General features: G+C 49.4%; 1 protein-coding gene across 2 annotated transcripts in view; it reads left to right on the top strand.

Moving 5' to 3' along the window:
• Nucleotides 1-17,358, top strand: part of CFDP1 (craniofacial development protein 1) — a 39,044-nt gene extending 21,686 nt beyond the window's left edge. The window contains exons 6-8 of one of the 2 annotated variants that reach the window (XR_014176220.1): nt 13,084-13,242; nt 14,886-15,061; nt 17,177-17,358. Coding sequence is in view for 1 of the 2 variants with exons in the window: in XM_081963055.1 (XP_081819181.1) it covers nt 13,084-13,242; nt 14,886-14,976 (250 nt within the window). In the remaining variant the exon portion in view is untranslated. Of the gene's footprint in view, nt 1-13,083; nt 13,243-14,885 lie in introns of both variants that reach the window. The other variant, XM_081963055.1, reaches the window with a different exon arrangement.
• The last annotated feature ends 668 nt before the right edge of the window (nt 17,359-18,026 follow it).

The following is an 18,026-nucleotide window of genomic DNA, read 5'->3' as shown; positions in this document are numbered from 1 at the left end:
GGTCCCTTGTTCTTTTTTACATTTCCAACATAATTTATTTTTATTGCTGCCTATTCGCCCATGGCGACTCAAGGTGGCTAACATAATTTAAAACCACATTAAAAAAACAATAAAACTAATGAAAGAATCAGACAAATTAATATAATAAAATCATCCCCCTCTCCCCGGCGACAGCAGATCACACGAGCCATTGAATGGGCTCCATCCCACTCTGGGTTCCCCATGCCCACTGGCAGAACCAGGTCTTCAGCGCCTTCCAGAAGAATATTAGAGTGGGGGCCGTTCTAATCCCCGGGGGGGGGGGGATGATGTTCCAGAGAGAGGGGAGCCCCCACGGAGAAGGCCCTTCTTCTGGGTCCCACCAGAATGTATCTCTCTAAGGGACGGGACCCGCAGCATTCCAAGCCTCCCCACTCTGGTGGGTCGGGTAGGTGTGACGGGCAAGAGCTGGTCCCTCAGATCTTGTGTTCCCACGCCATGAAGAGCTTTAAAGGTGACAACCAGCACCTTGAATTGCCCCCGGGAGCAAATCGGCAGCCAATGCAGCTCCCGCAGGAGAGGTAATAATGCGCACACCGAGGTCTGCAATTGAGGGAATTCCAATGGCATCTTTAGATCCAGCGAGAATTGGCTGATTCGCTTAAAGCAGGGGTGTCCAAACTTGGGAACTTTAAGACTTGTGGACTTCAACTCCCAGCTGGCTGGGGAATTCTGGGAGTTGAAGTCCACAAGTCTTAAAGTTCCCAAGTTTGGACACCCCTGGCTTAAAGCCTCCTGGAAGTCACTACCAGGGAGTTTCCTTCTTCCTCACCCAACCTAGGAAGGAAATGGATGGATACAGTGGAGCAGAGATTTATTTGGCAGGGGAGGGAAGATTCACTCCCATGGTATTGTCAGCCGGCCCAACTTGGTGAGTTAGACAAGAAAGACCCTTGATTCCCATCAGTAGTGAAAGTACATTTTACTCCCGCCAAATGGTTGCAGAAGAAGCAAAGCCGGATCTGGTTTTTCGCACCGAAAGCATCTGGTTAACTCTTCCCTTCTCCCCACCTTCTTCCCTTCCACTGCCAGGAAATTCTTCCTTAGTTCCAGGTTGCGTCTCTCCTTGATTAGTTTCCACCCATTGCTTCTTGTCCTGCCCTCAGGTGCTTTGGAGAATAAGTGGGCCCCTCTTCTTTGGGGCAGCCCCTCAAATATTGGAACGCTGCTATCCTGTCACCCCAGTCTTTCTTTTCGTTAAACTAGACATACCTAAAGTTTTAACCTCCAGTCCCCTAATCATTAATGTCTCAGAGGCTTCATCCTTTGTTTTTATTTCCAAATATTCCACTTGTCTTTCTGCAGCAGGCCCTGTTGCTGCAATAGGCAGAACCTTCCTGCTAATGAGATTGCAATTAGGAAAAGAGTTCAGTCATGTTCCATCTAAATCCTGCTCACTTTGGATTTTAGATTCGTTATTTCCGTTCTTTAAACCACCGAAGCCTGGGTGCTGGATCTACCTTACATTTGCCAGCATCCTGACCCCAAACGGCTGCTTGTTAGTAACACGGTTGTTAAATGAATCTGGCTTCCCCACTCCCTTTGCTTGCGTGGAGGTCACAAAAGGGAATCCGCATGGCCCCAGGACACTGCAGCCGTCATAAATATGAACCGGTTGCCAAGCATTTGAACTCTGGTCACGTGACCGTGGGGATGCTGCGAACATCGTAGGTGTGAAACACGGTCATGAGTCCCTTTTTTCCAGTGTAACTTTGAACAGTCGCTAAATGAATTGTTGGGCGTTCCAGATAGCGTCCAAAATTAAATCAGAGTCCGAGGCGAAGTATTGCTCAAAGTTCCAATTTATGAAGAGAGCCATGCTGGCACATCTGTGGGAAACCCGAATCTGAAAGCTTCCCGGTTTTCCCCACCCAGCTGAAAGTTCAAGATCTTGCCCCCACAACCACAAGTCCATCACATGGTCCAGTCTTCCACTGCCGTGCTGGCAGTTCCACCCATCCAGTTTCGTTCAGGTGCTGAGGTGCAGAGACAAAGGATGACCTTGGCTTTCTAGAAAGAAGGTTGTTATGGCTACATCGCATCTCACGCCTACAACCCCCCCCCCTCCTATAGAAACAACATAATAGAACAGAAGTGTGGCAGGCCAAAGATCCAAAAGGGACATGGCTTCAGGCCTGACACTGTCGAGGGCTCTCTGTAGTCTTATCAGGAACCCACGTGATTGTGGAAATCCCCCACTCTGCGTATGGAGCGTGGAGTCTGTGCAATGAATAAATTCCTGTCCTACGGAGTGAAGAGTTGGACTCTGGCAGGAAGCCACGTGAAGAGAGACCAGAAGCATTGGAAATGTGGATTTACAGGCGGCTGTTACGTATAAGCTGGGCTGACAAAAACAGAAAGGGGGAGCCACCTGGGAAAGCGAAGGGAAATCATCAAAACCATCAAAAAGCAAAAGTTGGTATATTTTGGACATGGGATGCGACACCTGGAAAAATACGGCTTCCTTCGCTTAATCCTCCAGGGAAAGATGGACGGCAAATGAAGTCCAGGCAGAAGAAGAACTTCATGGCTTCAAACATCTAAGGGACCGGTTTGGACAAAACTCAGCAGTGCTTTTTTGTGCGGCTGTTGATAAAAATAGGATCGGCAACGTCCTATGACAGAAGAAGAAGGAGGAGGAGGAAGAAGGAGGAGGAGAGAGGAGGAGGAGGAGGAGGAGGAGGAGGAGGAGGAGGAGGAGGAGGAGAAGAAGAAGAAGAAGAAGAAGAAGAAGAAGAAGAAGAAGAAGAAGAAGAAGAAGAAGAAGAAGAAACAATTGTCTCATCCCCAGGAGAAGGGGAAAGAGGAGGAAGAGGAGGAAGAAGAAAGAAGAAGAAAGAGCCAGCCACCAGGAGGCGCAAGACCTCGCCTGGTCCTCTGAGCCTTTCAGGCGGCTATTGTCACAAATGACAAGCCATCCAGATTTAATCACCATTGGAAATCTCTTTTTGTCAAGCTGGAGTGGACCTCTGTGTGCCTCGGCGTGTCCATCCCCTGCACAATTGGAGCCATTCTGCAGAGGAACAAAATTGATTAAATGAATAGGTTGCTTTAGATGTTGGGCCCGTTCACTGAGAAATGCAACCTAGCCTGGGACTCAGCTCGTGAGAGGGTCTCTTTGCTAAGGAAAGACCCCAGGGCAGAGCTTCAAAGTCTAAACCCGGAGTCCAGTTGCAGGATTTCTGGGACAATCTCGCTGCTTTGTTCTGAGTCCACTTCATTTTTGAGGAATCTATTTTGGAGCGGGTGTTTTTATTTTATTTTTGGCTGTCCTGGCTGGTGGCCATCTGTGGAATTCATTTCCTGTGGGTTTAGCGAACCATGGCTCCTTCTGTGTACGGCTTTGGGTTCCCTCACTGTTTTTGCTCCCTTCGCGTTTAGGATTTAGAATAAGTTAGAAGGGACCTTGGAGGTCTTCTAGTCCAGCCCCCTGTTCAAGCAGGAGAGCCTTTACCATCTCAGACAAGGGACTGTCCAGTCTCTTCTTAAAAGCCTCCAGTGATGGAGCGCCCACGATTTCTGGTGGCAAGTTAATCCTGTCCATCTGGCCTTTCATGGATTTAGAGGAGGGGTATCCAGCCTAGGAGGCTTTAGGACCTGTGGACTTCAACTCCCAAAAGGAATTCTGGGAGTTGAAGTCCACAAATCTTAATCCCCAAATCTTGGACATCCTTGATTTAGTGCAGGGGTGTCAAACACAAGGCCAGCAGGCCACATCTGACCTGCGATGTGGTCAGATCAGCCCCCGAGACCGTCCTGGAAAATGTAAGGGTCTGGCCCACGTGGATTCAGTCCAGTCTACCCAGTGCGAAGAGGAAATGCGTCATCAGTTTGGGAGTGGCATCAAGCTGGCCACGCCCACCCGGTCAGCCAGCCCCCCCCCCAATCCCCCAAGGTCAACCACAGCCCTGATGTGGCCCTCAATGAAATTGGGTTTGACACTCCTGGTTTTGTGGGCTCGGCTTGGGGCTGCAACTCCTTGACGACTCTCCAACCTGGACAAGGAGTAGCAATTAGCAAGGGAAGGCTGACTCCTTCAAGCAGTAGCAGCAACGGAGGAGGAAGAGGGGAACTGTGTTGAGCATCTGTCCTTCATTAAACTGCTCGGCGCTGCGTGGAAACTGGGAAACAGCTGCCAAGCACAGATTCGCCGTCCCCAGCCAAAAGGGGAGCTTGAAGCCGCTCCGGAAAAGGCGCCTGGGAACCAAATCCAGCTTCTGTACTTAAGAGGCATTTTTCTCGAAGACACAATACTAGACTCCAAGGGGCAGCCCCAGAGCAGGGATCCGGCAGGTGGTTTCGGCAACCCTAACTTGGAGCAGCTCTGAAAGGTAGCGTTGGGTGGGCCAAACGAGCCACCGTACCACAAATGGAACCGCATGCGCTCTCCCGCTGCTCGTCCAAGTGGAGCTGTGCCTGTTCATTGGCATTCATGGACTCTGGGTTTGCTTAGAAGGCAGTTAAGTGCAAGGGAAATGTGGAACTCAATTTTGGTCGTAAGTCGAGGACTGCCTGTAACCCGTGGCTTTTATAAGAGAAGGGAAAAAGATGTGCCAACTGTCAGATCTTTTGAGAGCAAACTGGATGTTGAGTGCTAAATTCCTCCCCAGGGGAGTTGAAGGTCCAGTGAGCCTGGCAGTCTGGGATGAGAAAGGTCGCTGGGATGTCCTAAACACACACACACACACACACACACACACACACACACGAGCAGCACTTAAGGTGGTTACCGGATTCCTCATCTAAACGAGCTCCATTTCCCATCTGGGAGGATGGTCCTGTTTTCCAAAGCCTCCGTCTTCCTTCTTGCTGCTAATAAAGACCGCAGAAGCAAGGTCAAACGTCCCACTTCATCAGTTTGAAAAGAGAGAGTCTTGGGCCTATGGTTAGCCAAAGATGCACTTTACTAAAGCCAAGTGGTTATAGAAGAAGCAAAGCCGGAGCTGGGATTTTCACGCCCAGATCCATGGTTAACATCCCCATCACCTTCCCCACTGGTTATCGGTCAGCGTCCAATTAGGTGCTAACCAATTGTTTGGGTAACGATCTCTGACTTATAGTGGGGTGCATTCCATAGTGCAACCTGGGAACGGCTAACGGCTGTCACAGGACAATACGATGCATAGCTTCATTTCCTCTCATGCTAACGCACACCTCCTTTATCCCACCCCACAGCTCTCCCTCCCCTTCAAGCATGGCAGGCTGACAGCAGGCAGTAGCAAAAGCACTTAGACTTATATACCACTTCACAGTGCTTTACAGCCTCTCTAAGCAGTTTACAGAGTCAGCCTATTTGCCCCCAACAATCTGGGTCCTCATTTTACCCTGGTCAGATTTGAACTATTGGCAATACTGCATTCTAATCATTGTGCAAAGGAAGGAAGGAAGGAAGGAAGGAAGGAAGGAAGGAAGGAAGGAAGGAAGGAAGGAAGGAAGGAAGGAAGGAAGGAAGGAAGGAAGGAAGGAAGGAAGGAAGGAAGGAAGGAAGGAAGGAAGGAAGGAAGGAAGGAAGGAAGGAAGGAAGGAAGGAAGGAAGGAAGGAAGGAAGGAAGGAAGGAAGGAAGGAAGGAAGGAAGGAAGGAAGGAAGGAAGGAAGGAAGGAAGGAAGGAAGGAAGGAAGGAAGGAAGGAAGGAAGGAAGGAAGGAAGGAAGGAAGGAAGGAAGGAAGGAAGGAAGGAAGGAAGGAAGGAAGGAAGGAAGGAAGGAAGGAAGGAAGGAAGGAAGGAAGGAAGGAAGGAAGGAAGGAAGGAAGGAAGGAAGGAAGGAAGGAAGGAAGGAAGGAAGGAAGGAAGGAAGGAAGGAAGGAAGGAAGGAAGGAAGGAAGGAAGGAAGGAAGGAAGGAAGGAAGGAAGGAAGGAAGGAAGGAAGGAAGGAAGGAAGGAAGGAAGGAAGGAAGGAAGGAAGGAAGGAAGGAAGGAAGGAAGGAAGGAAGGAAGGAAGGAAGGAAGGAAGGAAGGAAGAAGGAAGGAAGGAAGGAAGGAAGGAAGGAAGGAAGGAAGGAAGGAAGGAAGGAAGGAAGGAAGGAAGGAAGGAAGGAAGGAAGGAAGGAAGGAAGGAAGGAAGGAAGGAAGGAAGGAAGGAAGGAAGGAAGGAAGGAAGGAAGGAAGGAAGGAAGGAAGGAAGGAAGGAAGGAAGGAAGAAGGAAGGAAGGAAGGAAGGAAGGAAGGAAGGAAGGAAGGAAGGAAGGAAGGAAGGAAGGAAGGAAGGAAGGAAGGAAGGAAGGAAGGAAGGAAGGAAGGAAGGAAGGAAGGAAGGAAGGAAGGAAGGAAGGAAGGAAGGAAGGAAGGAAGGAAGGAAGGAAGGAAGGAAGGAAGGAAGGAAGGAAGGAAGGAAGGAAGGAAGGAAGGAAGGAAGGAAGGAAGGAAGGAAGGAAGGAAGGAAGGAAGGAAGGAAGGAAGGAAGGAAGGAAGGAAGGAAGGAAGGAAGGAAGGAAGGAAGGAAGGAAGGAAGGAAGGAAGGAAGGAAGGAAGGAAGGAAGGAAGGAAGGAAGGAAGGAAGGAAGGAAGGAAGGAAGGAAGGAAGGAAGGAAGGAAGGAAGGAAGGAAGGAAGGAAGGAAGGAAGGAAGGAAGGAAGGAAGGAAGGAAGGAAGGAAGGAAGGAGGAAGGAAGGAAGGAAGGAAGGAAGGAAGGAAGGAAGGAAGGAAGGAAGGAAGGAAGGAAGGAAGGAAGGAAGGAAGGAAGGAAGGAAGGAAGGAAGGAAGGAAGGAAGGAAGAAGGAAGGAAGGAAGGAAGGAAGGAAGGAAGGAAGGAAGAAGGAAGGAAGGAAGGAAGGAAGGAAGGAAGGAAGGAAGGAAGGAAGGAAGGAAGGAAGGAAGGAAGGAAGGAAGGAAGGAAGGAAGGAAGGAAGGAAGGAAGGAAGGAAGGAAGGAAGGAAGGAAGGAAGGAAGGAAGGAAGGAAGGAAGGAAGGAAGGAAGGAAGGAGGAAGGAAGGAAGGAAGGAAGGAAGGAAGGAAGGAAGGAAGGAAGGAAGGAAGGAAGGAAGGAAGGAAGGAAGGAAGGAAGGAAGGAAGGAAGGAAGGAAGGAAGGAAGGAAGGAAGGAAGGAAGGAAGGAAGGAAGGAAGGAAGGAAGGAAGGAAGGAAGGAAGGAAGGAAGGAAGGAAGGAAGGAAGGAAGGAAGGAAGGAAGGAAGGAAGGAAGGAAGGAAGGAAGGAAGGAAGGAAGGAAGGAAGGAAGGAAGGAAGGAAGGAAGGAAGGAAGGAAGGAAGGAAGGAAGGAAGGAAGGAAGGAAGGAAGGAAGGAAGGAAGGAAGGAAGGAAGGAAGGAAGGAAGGAAGGAAGGAAGGAAGGAAGGAAGGAAGGAAGGAAGGAAGGAAGGAAGGAAGGAAGGAAGGAAGGAAGGAAGGAAGGAAGGAAGGAAGGAAGGAAGGAAGGAAGGAAGGAAGGAAGGAAGGAAGGAAGGAAGGAAGGAAGGAAGGAAGGAAGGAAGGAAGGAAGGAAGGAAGGAAGGAAGGAAGGAAGGAAGGAAGGAAGGAAGGAAGGAAGGAAGGAAGGAAGGAAGGAAGGAAGGAAGGAAGGAAGGAAGGAAGGAAGAAGGAAGGAAGGAAGGAAGGAAGGAAGGAAGGAAGGAAGGAAGGAAGGAAGGAAGGAAGGAAGGAAGGAAGGAAGGAAGGAAGGAAGGAAGGAAGGAAGGAAGGAAGGAAGGAAGGAAGGAAGGAAGGAAGGAAGGAAGGAAGGAAGGAAGGAAGGAAGGAAGGAAGGAAGGAAGGAAGGAAGGAAGGAAGGAAGGAAGGAAGGAAGGAAGGAAGGAAGGAAGGAAGGAAGGAAGGAAGGAAGGAAGGAAGGAAGGAAGGAAGGAAGGAAGGAAGGAAGGAAGGAAGGAAGGAAGGAAGGAAGGAAGGAAGGAAGGAAGGAAGGAAGGAAGGAAGGAAGGAAGGAAGGAAGGAAGGAAGGAAGGAAGGAAGGAAGGAAGGAAGGAAGGAAGGAAGGAAGGGCACTTAGACATATACCGCTTCACAATGCTTTCTAGCCTTTAAGTGGCTTACAAATGTCAGCCTCTTGCCCCCAACAATCTGGGTCCTCGTTTTACCCACCTCGGAAGGACGGAAGGCTGCGTCAACCTTGAGCCTGGTGAGATTCAACTGCTAAATTGCAGGCAGCTGGCAGTCAGCAGAAGTAGCTGCAGTACTGCACTCTAACCCCTGCGGGATGGCCGTCCTGACAAGTGGCTTCATTCCTGGAGAAAGCTGTGCATGTGAGCCTCAGCTGATGCCTACCATTTATTAATTACTTGATTCCGCAAGGAATTTCCCCTCGAGGGAGCATCCCATGGTATCTCTTGATACGCTGCGATAGTTCTCGTCCAAGCACTTTGCGGCCATTAAGCGATAAAGTTCCGTATACCGAAGCAAACCCATTTTATCCCGGGAGCTCGTCTCTGTGGTTGGCGTGACACATCCTATTAAACCATCCCGTCATTGGTTATTGTGGCGCACGAACTCCTCCCTTTGTGGCTTAATGTGACAAGCCGTGGTTAAAACAGCTTGGCTTAATGTGGATTTCAGACAACAGTGGGAGTTTCTTAAACCAGAGATTTGGTTAGGGGGCCTGCAGTGTTTTCCAGGAGAAGCAGATGGTTTTCCCAGGAATAAATAACCATAAATATTTCTGTGCAGAGGAGTTGGGGTTGGCCTAACTTGGGGAGTCGACAGCAATGGCGAGGCTTCCGTCTGTGGCTTGTGGGTTTGCACAATTTGCTTGTTTTGTGACTGTGCTCAGTGAATTGCAGTTCGAATCCCTAGCGCCGCGTAACAAAGTGAGCTCCCGTGACTTGTCCCAGCTTCTGTCAACCTAGCAGTTCAAAATTAAAAATGCAAGTAGAAAAATGGGAACCACCTTTGGTGGGAAGGGAACAGCGCTCCATGCGCCCTTGGCGTTGAGTCATGCCGGCCACATGACCACGGAGACATCTTCGGACAGCGCTGGCTCTTCGGCTTTGAAACGGAGATGAGCAGCGCCCCTTAGAGCCGGGAACGACTAGCACATATATGCAAGGGGAATCTTTACCTTATGACAAAGATGAAGAGCTGATCCTTTTAAACTGGCCCAAGAGCGTTTAAAAGAGGTCTCCTAGCATGTCACAACTCTTAATCTACCACCAGGAAGGATGTCTACCTTGTAAAATTCAGGCTGTATGTATAATAAAGGTGGTCCTCGACTTATGACCATTATTGACCCCCAAATTCCTGTTGTTAAGTGAGTTTTGTCGCATTTTATGACCTTTCATGTCATAGTTGTTAAATGAATCTGGCTTCCCCATTGACTGCTTGTCGCAAAAGGGATCACCTGACCCCGAGACACTGCGATGGTCATAAGTACAAACCAGTTACCGGAACACTGTGGCCGTCATAAATATGAGTCGGTTGCCAGGTGTCTGAATTCTGATTAAGTGACCCTGGGGATGCTGGCAGTGGTAGGAAACTATGGGTTCACTTAACAACTGCCGCAAATCAGGTGGTCGTGGGATCGGCCTGTTTTACAACCGTTATGATGCAACTGTAACGGGCAGGGCTCCATTAAGGTTGTCCATTGAGGCCTCCCCGTATTTTCAGTGGGAAAGTATTATATTTACCGACTTTCTGCGGTTGGTAAAATGAGGAACCCGATCGTTGGGGGCAAGAGGCTGACTCTATAAACCGCTTAGAGAGGGCTGTAAAGCACTGTGAATCGGTATATAAGTCTAAGTGCAATTGCCAATTGTCCTTCCTCCCCCCCTTCCTTCCTTCCTTTCTTCCTCCCTCAGCCTTCCATCCTTCCGAGGTGGGTAAAATGAGGACCCAGATTGTTGGGGGCAAATAGGCTGACTCTATAAAACCGCTTAGAAAAGGCTGCAAAGCACTGTGAAGCGGTATATAAGTCTAAGTGCTATGGCTGTTGTCATCCATCCATGCTGTGCAATAGTTAGAATGCAGTATTGCAATCTGACTCGAACTGTCAGCAGTTCGATCGTGACCGGCTCAAGGTAGACTCAGCCTTCCATCCATCCGAGATGGGTAAAATGAGGAGCCCGGATTGTTGGGGGCAAGAGGCTGACTCTGTCAACTGCTGAGAGAAGGCTGTAAAGCACTATGAAGCGGTATATAAGTCTAAGTGCTATTGCTATCTTCCTCCCTTCCTTCCTTCATCCCTTCCTTCCAGTTGATTCAGCCTTCCATCCTTCCGAGGTGGGTAAAATGAGAACCCAGATTGTTGGGGGCAAATAGGCTGTTTCTGTAAACCGCTTAGAGAGGACTGGAAAGCACCGTGAAGTGGTATATAAGTCTTAAGTGCTATTGCTATTGCCCTTCCTTCCTTCCTTCCTTCCTTCCTTCCTTCCTTCCTTCCTTCCTTCCTTCCTTCCTTCCTTCCTTTTAGAACGCAGCATTGCAGGCTAACTCTGCCCACAGCCAGCAATTCAAAACTCACTGGCTCAAGGTTGACTCAGCCTTCCATCCTTCTGAGGTGGGTAAAATGAGGACCTAAATTGTTGGGGGCAAATAGGCTGACTCTAAACCGCTTAGAGAGGACTGTAAAGCACCGTGAAGCTGTATATATGCTATGGCTATTTGGCATCCGAAGGAAGCCAAGAAATAAACATTTTATTAACATTTAGCCAGTCTGCTCATCTGAACACAGACCTCATTCCTTTAAACTTTGCCTGTGATTCATGGAGAAAGAGTTTCTAACTGGGGAAAAAAAAAAAAACTAGGCTTGGAAAAGTCTTTTTTTTCCCCCCTTGAGTGCTTCATTAAAATATCCTGAACTTTGGGGATGTGTGCGCTTGTCGTGGCTTTCCGCCTGTTTCATCTGCCTAAGAATGCCAGTCATTTCCTTTCCAGATTTCCCAGGATGGCCTTAGGTCGATGGAAGGGAAGTTCTCCCGGGAACGCAAAACAGAATCTGCTGTACAGACGTAAAGCCTCTGCTAATGGATGACACGACTTTGCGCTTCACGGATTTTGTGATTGATCCGCAGCGTACGGGCCCTGTGCGGTTGTGCGGTGCTTCCTATCTGCCCTCAGGGCTACACCGTTGTCACTTAGGGGATGGGCTTTCTCGCTAGGGGAGAGCCAAGCCTATGGCTCCTTCGCGGTTACCCTTCCTTGTGCTGAAGAATTGGCGATGGAGGCGTTTGGCAAGCGGGGGGGGGGGGCGGTTTTAGTGCAGGGCCCCAAAGAAATGGTATTTTAGGTTTGCTTATCCTGTGTGTCAAGTGCTTTGCATTTTATATGAAGCCTGTCTGATGGGATTAAGAAATCCACTTGTTGGATGCAATTGGATGCTGCAATTTGGCTCGCTTAAAATCTTGTTGCTGCTTCAGAAAGAGGCCTGAAAGCGAAAAGAGGATTCGTTGGATGGGCAGGTTGCCTTTTCATGTTGAGGAGTGCAACGTAGAAAGTTAGAATAACAAAATAAGAGAGTTGGAAGGGACCTTGGAGGTCTTCTAGTCCTACCCTCTGCTCAAGCAGGAAACCCTCTACCATTCCAGATAAATGGCTAGCCAATCTCTTCTTTAAAATGTCCACTGATGAAGCAACCCACAACATCTGGTGGCAAGCAGTTCCGCTGGTTAATTGTTCTCACTGCAAGGAAATTTCTCCTTAATTCCAGGTTGCTTCTCTCCTTGATTAGTTTCCATCCATCTTGTCCTGCTTCAGGTGCTTTGGTATCCTTGATGTATGACCACAGCTGAGTCCAAATATTTCCATTGCTGAGCAAGGCAGTTGTTAAGTGAGTCATGCCCCGTTTTATGACCTTTGTCGCCACTGTTCAGCGAATTACTGCAGTTTTAAAGTGAACCACGCGGTCGTTAATCCAGCTTCCTCCATTGATTCTGCCTATCAGAAGCCATCTGGGAAGGTTACACATGGCGATCCTGTGACCTCGGGAGTGTGCAGTTGTCATAAACTGGCAAGCACCCAAATGTTGACCCCGTGACTGTGGGAATTAACAATGAGGTTGCCTCCAGAACACTCAAATTTCTTGCGTTAACCCTCTGCAGTGAGGATTGTGAAATAAAATTAGAGCATTCTCTACACAGCAGCCATAAAATTGATGCCTCGAACCACAATTCCCACTTTAGAGTCGTTCAGAACTGGATCTCATCTCCTGTCTTGGTTAATCATGCCAGAGGTGCGGGTAAACATGATTTGAAAACCAGGCAAAGGATGTGCCTGGATGGCCTCCGACACAGGATGCTCCAGGCATTTTCAGCTCAAGCTGAATCACTCTCATTTGTAGAACTGAGCTAGTTAGAGCCACAGTGCAGGATTGGCCCAAAGACGCCCTCATTATTTAAGTTACAGATACAGATTGACAGAGGTGGAAGGGACCTTGTAGGTCATCTAGTCCAACACCCCCCCCCCCGCGCTCAAGCAGGAGACCCTTCTCTTCTTGAAAGCCTCTAGTGATGAAGCTCCCATATCTTCCGAAGGCAACTTCTGTTCCATGGGTTGATTGTTCCCACTGTCAGGAAATTCCTCCTTATTTCTAGATTGAATCTTTCCTTGTTCAGTTTCCATCCATTATTCCTTGTTTGGACTTTGGTGCTTTGGAAATTACCACGTTCCCCCGAAAATAAGACAGGGTCTTATTTTCTTTTGACACCCCCCCTCCCACCGAAATAAGCACTTGGCCTTATTTTCAGGGAGGTCTTATTATTTTTGAGGTGCAGGAGGCGGCGAGCGTGGTCACTTCATGGCTGCTGCTGTGTTGCAGTATTTTCACGGAGGGCTTATTTTCAAGGGAGGGCTTATTTTGGTGTATGTGCTCAAAAGCCCGATTCGGCTTATTATCCGGGGAGTCTTGTTTTCAGGAAAACAAGGTAGCTTGACCCCCTCCTCTCTGTGGCAGTCTCTCGGATAACGGAAGACTGCTATCCTGTCTCCCCTGGTCCTTCTCTTCCCTAGACAGGGAATTCCCAATCTCCTCTCTGGAAACAGGGGTTGTGATGAACAAACCGAGAGGATATTCTGCGGAAGGGCCAGGGTGGCATCTGGTCCAGCAGTTGGAGAAGTGGGTCCTCCCACCGCTTCCAAGTTGCCTTTATCTTCTGCTTTACCTTGGCAGAGTGAAGCGGCCTAGCGGTATTAACAGCCTCCTGGGGAAGATTGGCTCCAAGAAGCAGAAAATGAGCACGCTGGAGAAGTCCAAGCTGGACTGGGAGAACTTCAAAGAAGAAGAAGGCATCGGCGACGAGCTGGCCATCCACAACAGAGGGAAAGATGGGTAAGAAGAGCAATGTTCTGTTGCCTTGGCAACTTGCTTGATGGGTGACACTGGCTGCTCATGCTCCTAAAAGCCGCATTATTTCTTCCCCAATTTTTTTTTTAATGCTCGTGAGATTCCTCAAGAACCTTGATGCTTCACTCAGTGTTCGCACCAGTTCCTCAGGTTCCTGGGACCATGATGCGGGCATCCCACTTGGGTTTGGGCTTCAGCAAGCAGAAGCAGAATTTGGGACAAATCATGGCTCTGTTAACCCTTCACTTGAGTTGACGCAACCTATATATGAGGAACCTCCTTGCCTTGGAGTTGGTTTAATGTCAGGGCTCCAAGTAGTACACCCATAGCAAACAGAACTCCGATGCAAGCAGCTTTCTCAAAGAACAAGTTTATTGGATATATCATATTGGCACAGACTGGTGAAAACTGACTCTCTTCCCGCAGTTTTCACCTAATTAAAAGTAAAAGTGTTTTCCCCTTTCCCAAACAATCAGTCACACGGTCCAATCAAGGTCCTCTCCGGTTGCCTGGAAGCTTCGCTCCTCCTCTCTTCAGCCGCCTGTGGGAATGTCCTTGGTTCTCAAGGGAAACTATTTTGTTTTGGCTACACGACCCCAGCTATCTCTATGCCCCCCCCCCTCCCTATCCCTCTTCACCATTGTGGCAACACTGAAGCCTCCAAGATGGCCTCGGTCAGGCCAGCTTCAGAGTTGACACTAGAGGCAAAACACACGCAAACCCCTCTGCAATAGTTGAGCTGTTCTGGGTAAACCAAGCCTGAGCTTTCTGTGGCTTGACTTAATGTGCCAGAAGAACAACAGAAGAACATACTGTGTTTTTCGGATTATAAGACGCACCAAGATTTTGAAAAGGTAAATTAAAAAAAAAAAGTTTTTGTACTCTGCAGACTTCCCAAATCCTCTGCACGCCTCATTTTTTGTGAAAAACGGGGCATGCAGAGAGTTTGAGAGCCCTGCAAAGTGCTCCTGGGGGCGGGGGGGGGGGGCAAAAATGAGCAGAAAATGGCCTGTTTTTTATGAAAATGGGGTCTCTTTTGCCAGAAAAAGGGCATGCATAGCCCTTAGGAGTGCTGTAGAGTGCTCCTGGGGGCAAAAACAAGCAAATAATGGCCTGTTTTTCACTCATTTCTGCCCTCCCCAGCCCCCAGGAGCATTTTGCAGGCCTCCCAAACCCTCTGCCACATCTATTCATCTCCATCCCCTGCCTTTTATCCCCAGAGCTAGGGTGGGCCTTCGCTAGCAACGGTGGCTCTTCTGTCCCAAAGACCAGCCCATAGATTTCCACTGCTCTCCTCTCCTCTGCTTTCTGGGCATCTCTGCGTCAGGCACTGGACCCAGCTGTTCCTCCTCATCAGCTACCTCCAGGCCTGGGGCCTGTTGACTCTCCATCTGAGGGCTGATGGATGGCCCAGGCTTCACCTCTGTCTCTCTCTCTCTCTCTGCCAACTCCATTCCCTCTTCCCCCTCGGAGCTCCCAGGTTGCCCTGATGCTGACCCTGACTCCCACACTGCCGCCGCCTCTGATTCGGCTGCTGGAGGGGCCGGCGTCCGGCAGACCTCAACACCCAGCCCATCCGAAATCTGCCATGTTCTCTCTGGAGAGATGACTCTGCTTCCTCCCTGCAGGTACCTGGAGAGACGAGCCTTCCTGGAAAGAGTGGATTACCGTCAGTTCGAGCACGAGCGAGAGATCCGCCTGAGCAACATGAAATCCTGATCCATGGGCCAAGTCCGACTCTCCGAATCCAGCCATCCCAAGCACGGCCTCTCCGGGTCTTCTCTCCCACTGCAATAGCCAATAGGTGAACGGAGGACTTTGCCAGGCCAAGGGGGCAGCTCCGGGCAGCAGATAGTTTAAACTGGCCGCGTCCCGTCGCCCGTTTCTCAGCTGGGGAAGGGGCTGCAAGGCCGATTCCCAGCTGTCTGCGTTTCTGGGGTTGTTTGGAAGAACACAGCAGACTCTGATAATGCAGTCACTGCCATCCCCTCCTGCTTGCGCCCGTCTCTCGGGCGCTGGTTCTGCATGATACCAGCCCTGGGATCCCCACGTTGCTGGCACCAGTGGCCTCCTTGTGCCACTGAAAAGCTCCCCACACAACACACGCACACACCGAAGTCTTACATTGGATCAGTCCCACCTGCTTTCCTAAAAGACTTTCCCATTCAGGAATCCTTAAGTTTCCTTCTGGTTTTGTTTTTTTTTAATTCCTTTTTAACCAGGTGTTTTTTTTTTTTATTAAAGCAGCCCCTCCGAGTGCTCAGGCCCTGCAGGAGCCCCCTAAGAGCAGCCATCTGCGCGGGAGGGAAGGAGGGAGGGAAGCCAGCACCTCCCTTCTTCCCTTGAATAAAGAGTTAAATCGGTTCTGGCAAGCGTGTCTGTCTTCCCCTCTTGGCCAAGGAGACCAGGCAGGCCTCCGGCAACCCCAGAGGAACCCCGTTTCCCTCCCCCAAAGACGCTTTTGCAAGCTCACCCTCTCCGTCCCGATTTCACCTTCTGGGGCAGACAGCGTCGAAAGCGGTCAGAAGGTAGTCCTTGACATTTCTTCTTTCTCTGTTTCTGAGCTGTGTTTTTAAATATCCACTTTTTTAAAAAAAAAAAAATTCATATACCAGGATTACAGAATCCTAAACAGCCATTAGATGGCAGCCAAGGTTATTTCACGGTGTCTCTTTGCTGCCCTCTAGTGCTCATTCGGGTCTTGCAGCCCAGTGTCAGATGCATCTTTAGACTTAGCATGGAGCCAGAGGGACGATAGGAGACTAGGAAGCAACATCTGCCATAACTTCTAGTTTCTCTCCACCGCCGTTGGTTTTAACCTCATGTTGTCTTTCAAATACAGGGAGTCCTCGATTTATGACCACACTTCAGCCTCAAATTTCCATGGCTAAGCAAGACAGTTGTTAGGTGAGCTGTGCCCCATTTTTACGACCTTTCCTCCCAGGGTTCTTAAGTGAATCGCTGCAGTTATTAAGTTAGTGAGACAGTTGTTAAGTGAATTTGGATTCCCCATTGGCTCTGCTGGTCAGAAGATCACAAAAGGGATCACGGGATCCCAGGACACCAACCGTCATAAATGTGAGCCAGTGGCCAAGCGTCCAAATTTTGATTATATAACGGTCGTGTGAAAAATGGGCATGTCACCTTTTTCACTGCCATGGTAATTTCAAACGGCCACTAAATGAATGTTGTAAGTCAAGGACTATCTGTGGTTGAATCCCTAAAGCAGGAGTGTCCAAACATGGGGATTTTTAAGACCTGTGGACTTCAACTTCCAGAATTCTGGGAGTTGAAGTCCACCAGTCCATGCTGGCTGGGGAATTCTGGGAGGTGAAGTCCACCATGCTGGGGAAGTCCATGCTGGCTGGTGAATTCTGGGAGTTGAAGTCCACCATGCTGGGGAAGTCCATGCTGGGTGGGGAATTCTGGGAGTTGAAGTCCACCAGTCCATGCTGGCTGGGGAATTCTGGGAAGTGAAGTCCACCATGCTGGGGAAGTCCATGCTGGCTGGTGAATTCTGGGAGTTGAAGTCCACCATGCTGGGGAAGTCCATGCTGGGTGGGGAATTCTGGGAGTTGAAGTCCACCAGTCCATGCTGGCTGGGGAATTCTGGGAAGTGAAGTCCACCATGCTGGGGAAGTCCATGCTGGCTGGTGAATTCTGGGAGTTGAAGTCCACCAGTCCATGCTGGGGAAGGCCATGCTGGCTGGGGAATTCTGGGAGTTGAAGTCCACGAGTCTAAAGTTCACAAGTTTGGACACCCCTGCCTTAAAGAGTTCTTCCTTCACTCAATGTTCTTGGGGAAATTCCCTTAAACATGTTGCTGGACACTTGGCTGTGTGTTTTTAGTATCTAATTTATCTATCATGTTTGTCCCCCCAATTGTCTGTTGTCCTGTATCCTAACCTCTCTCTCCCAGCCTCAATCTGATCCTGTCCATCGCGTAACCGAACGTCCAGGCAACACGCAGGATCGAGAAGAGATCCCTGGCAGGGCAGTTGACGGCAGGAGATCATCTTCTATCACTCTAGAAGGGGGGAAGAACATCACTGTACGCCTTTTAATAAAATAAGTGACTTCAGTAACATTTTTAAAACAAAATGGATTGAGTGGTCTTTTAAACCTTGGAGGTGTTTTGACCCAGCTCCCCAAACACGGCAAACCCTCTGAAGTGGACTCAAAAGATTCCTTTATTAGGAGTGCCAGCAGGCCCGGCAAAAGGTTTCTCTCTCACCGCAGGCTAATAAGTCCAGCCAGCAGGGAGACGAATCGTTGTCTGTCACATCTATTCATCTCCGCCCCCTGCCTTTTATCCCCAGAGCTAGGGTGGGGCTTCACTAGCAGCGGTGGCTCTTCCGTCCTGAGGGCCGGCCCATAGATTTCCACTGCTCTCCTCTCCAGCTGTTCCTCTTCCTCCTCACCAGACCCGGGAGCTGTTAACTCTCCATCTGAAGGCTAACGGATGGCCCAGGCTCCACTTCTGTGTCTCTCTCTTCCATTCCCTCTTCCCCCTCGGAGCTCCCAGGTTGCCTTGATGCTGGGCCTTCCTCCTCCTCCTCCTCTTCTGATTCAGGTGCTGGAGTGGCCCTCAGCCGACAGTCCACAATAGGAAGATGCTTTTCTCTGCAAGCGTTAATGAAGTCAAAATTTATACACATTTCTGTCTGGGAAAAATGAAAAGCCTTGTCCTATTTTCCAGGCTCTCTGACAATTCCCTGTAGGAAGAAAAGACTTCATCAACTACTATAAGTTTTAAGTGATTAGTTTTA

Source organism: Natrix helvetica (assembly GCF_964273705.1).
Source record: "Natrix helvetica genome assembly, chromosome: 10".
Classification (NCBI taxonomy): Eukaryota; Metazoa; Chordata; class Lepidosauria; order Squamata; family Natricidae; genus Natrix; species Natrix helvetica.
This window is presented reverse-complemented; position numbering and strand designations above follow the sequence as displayed.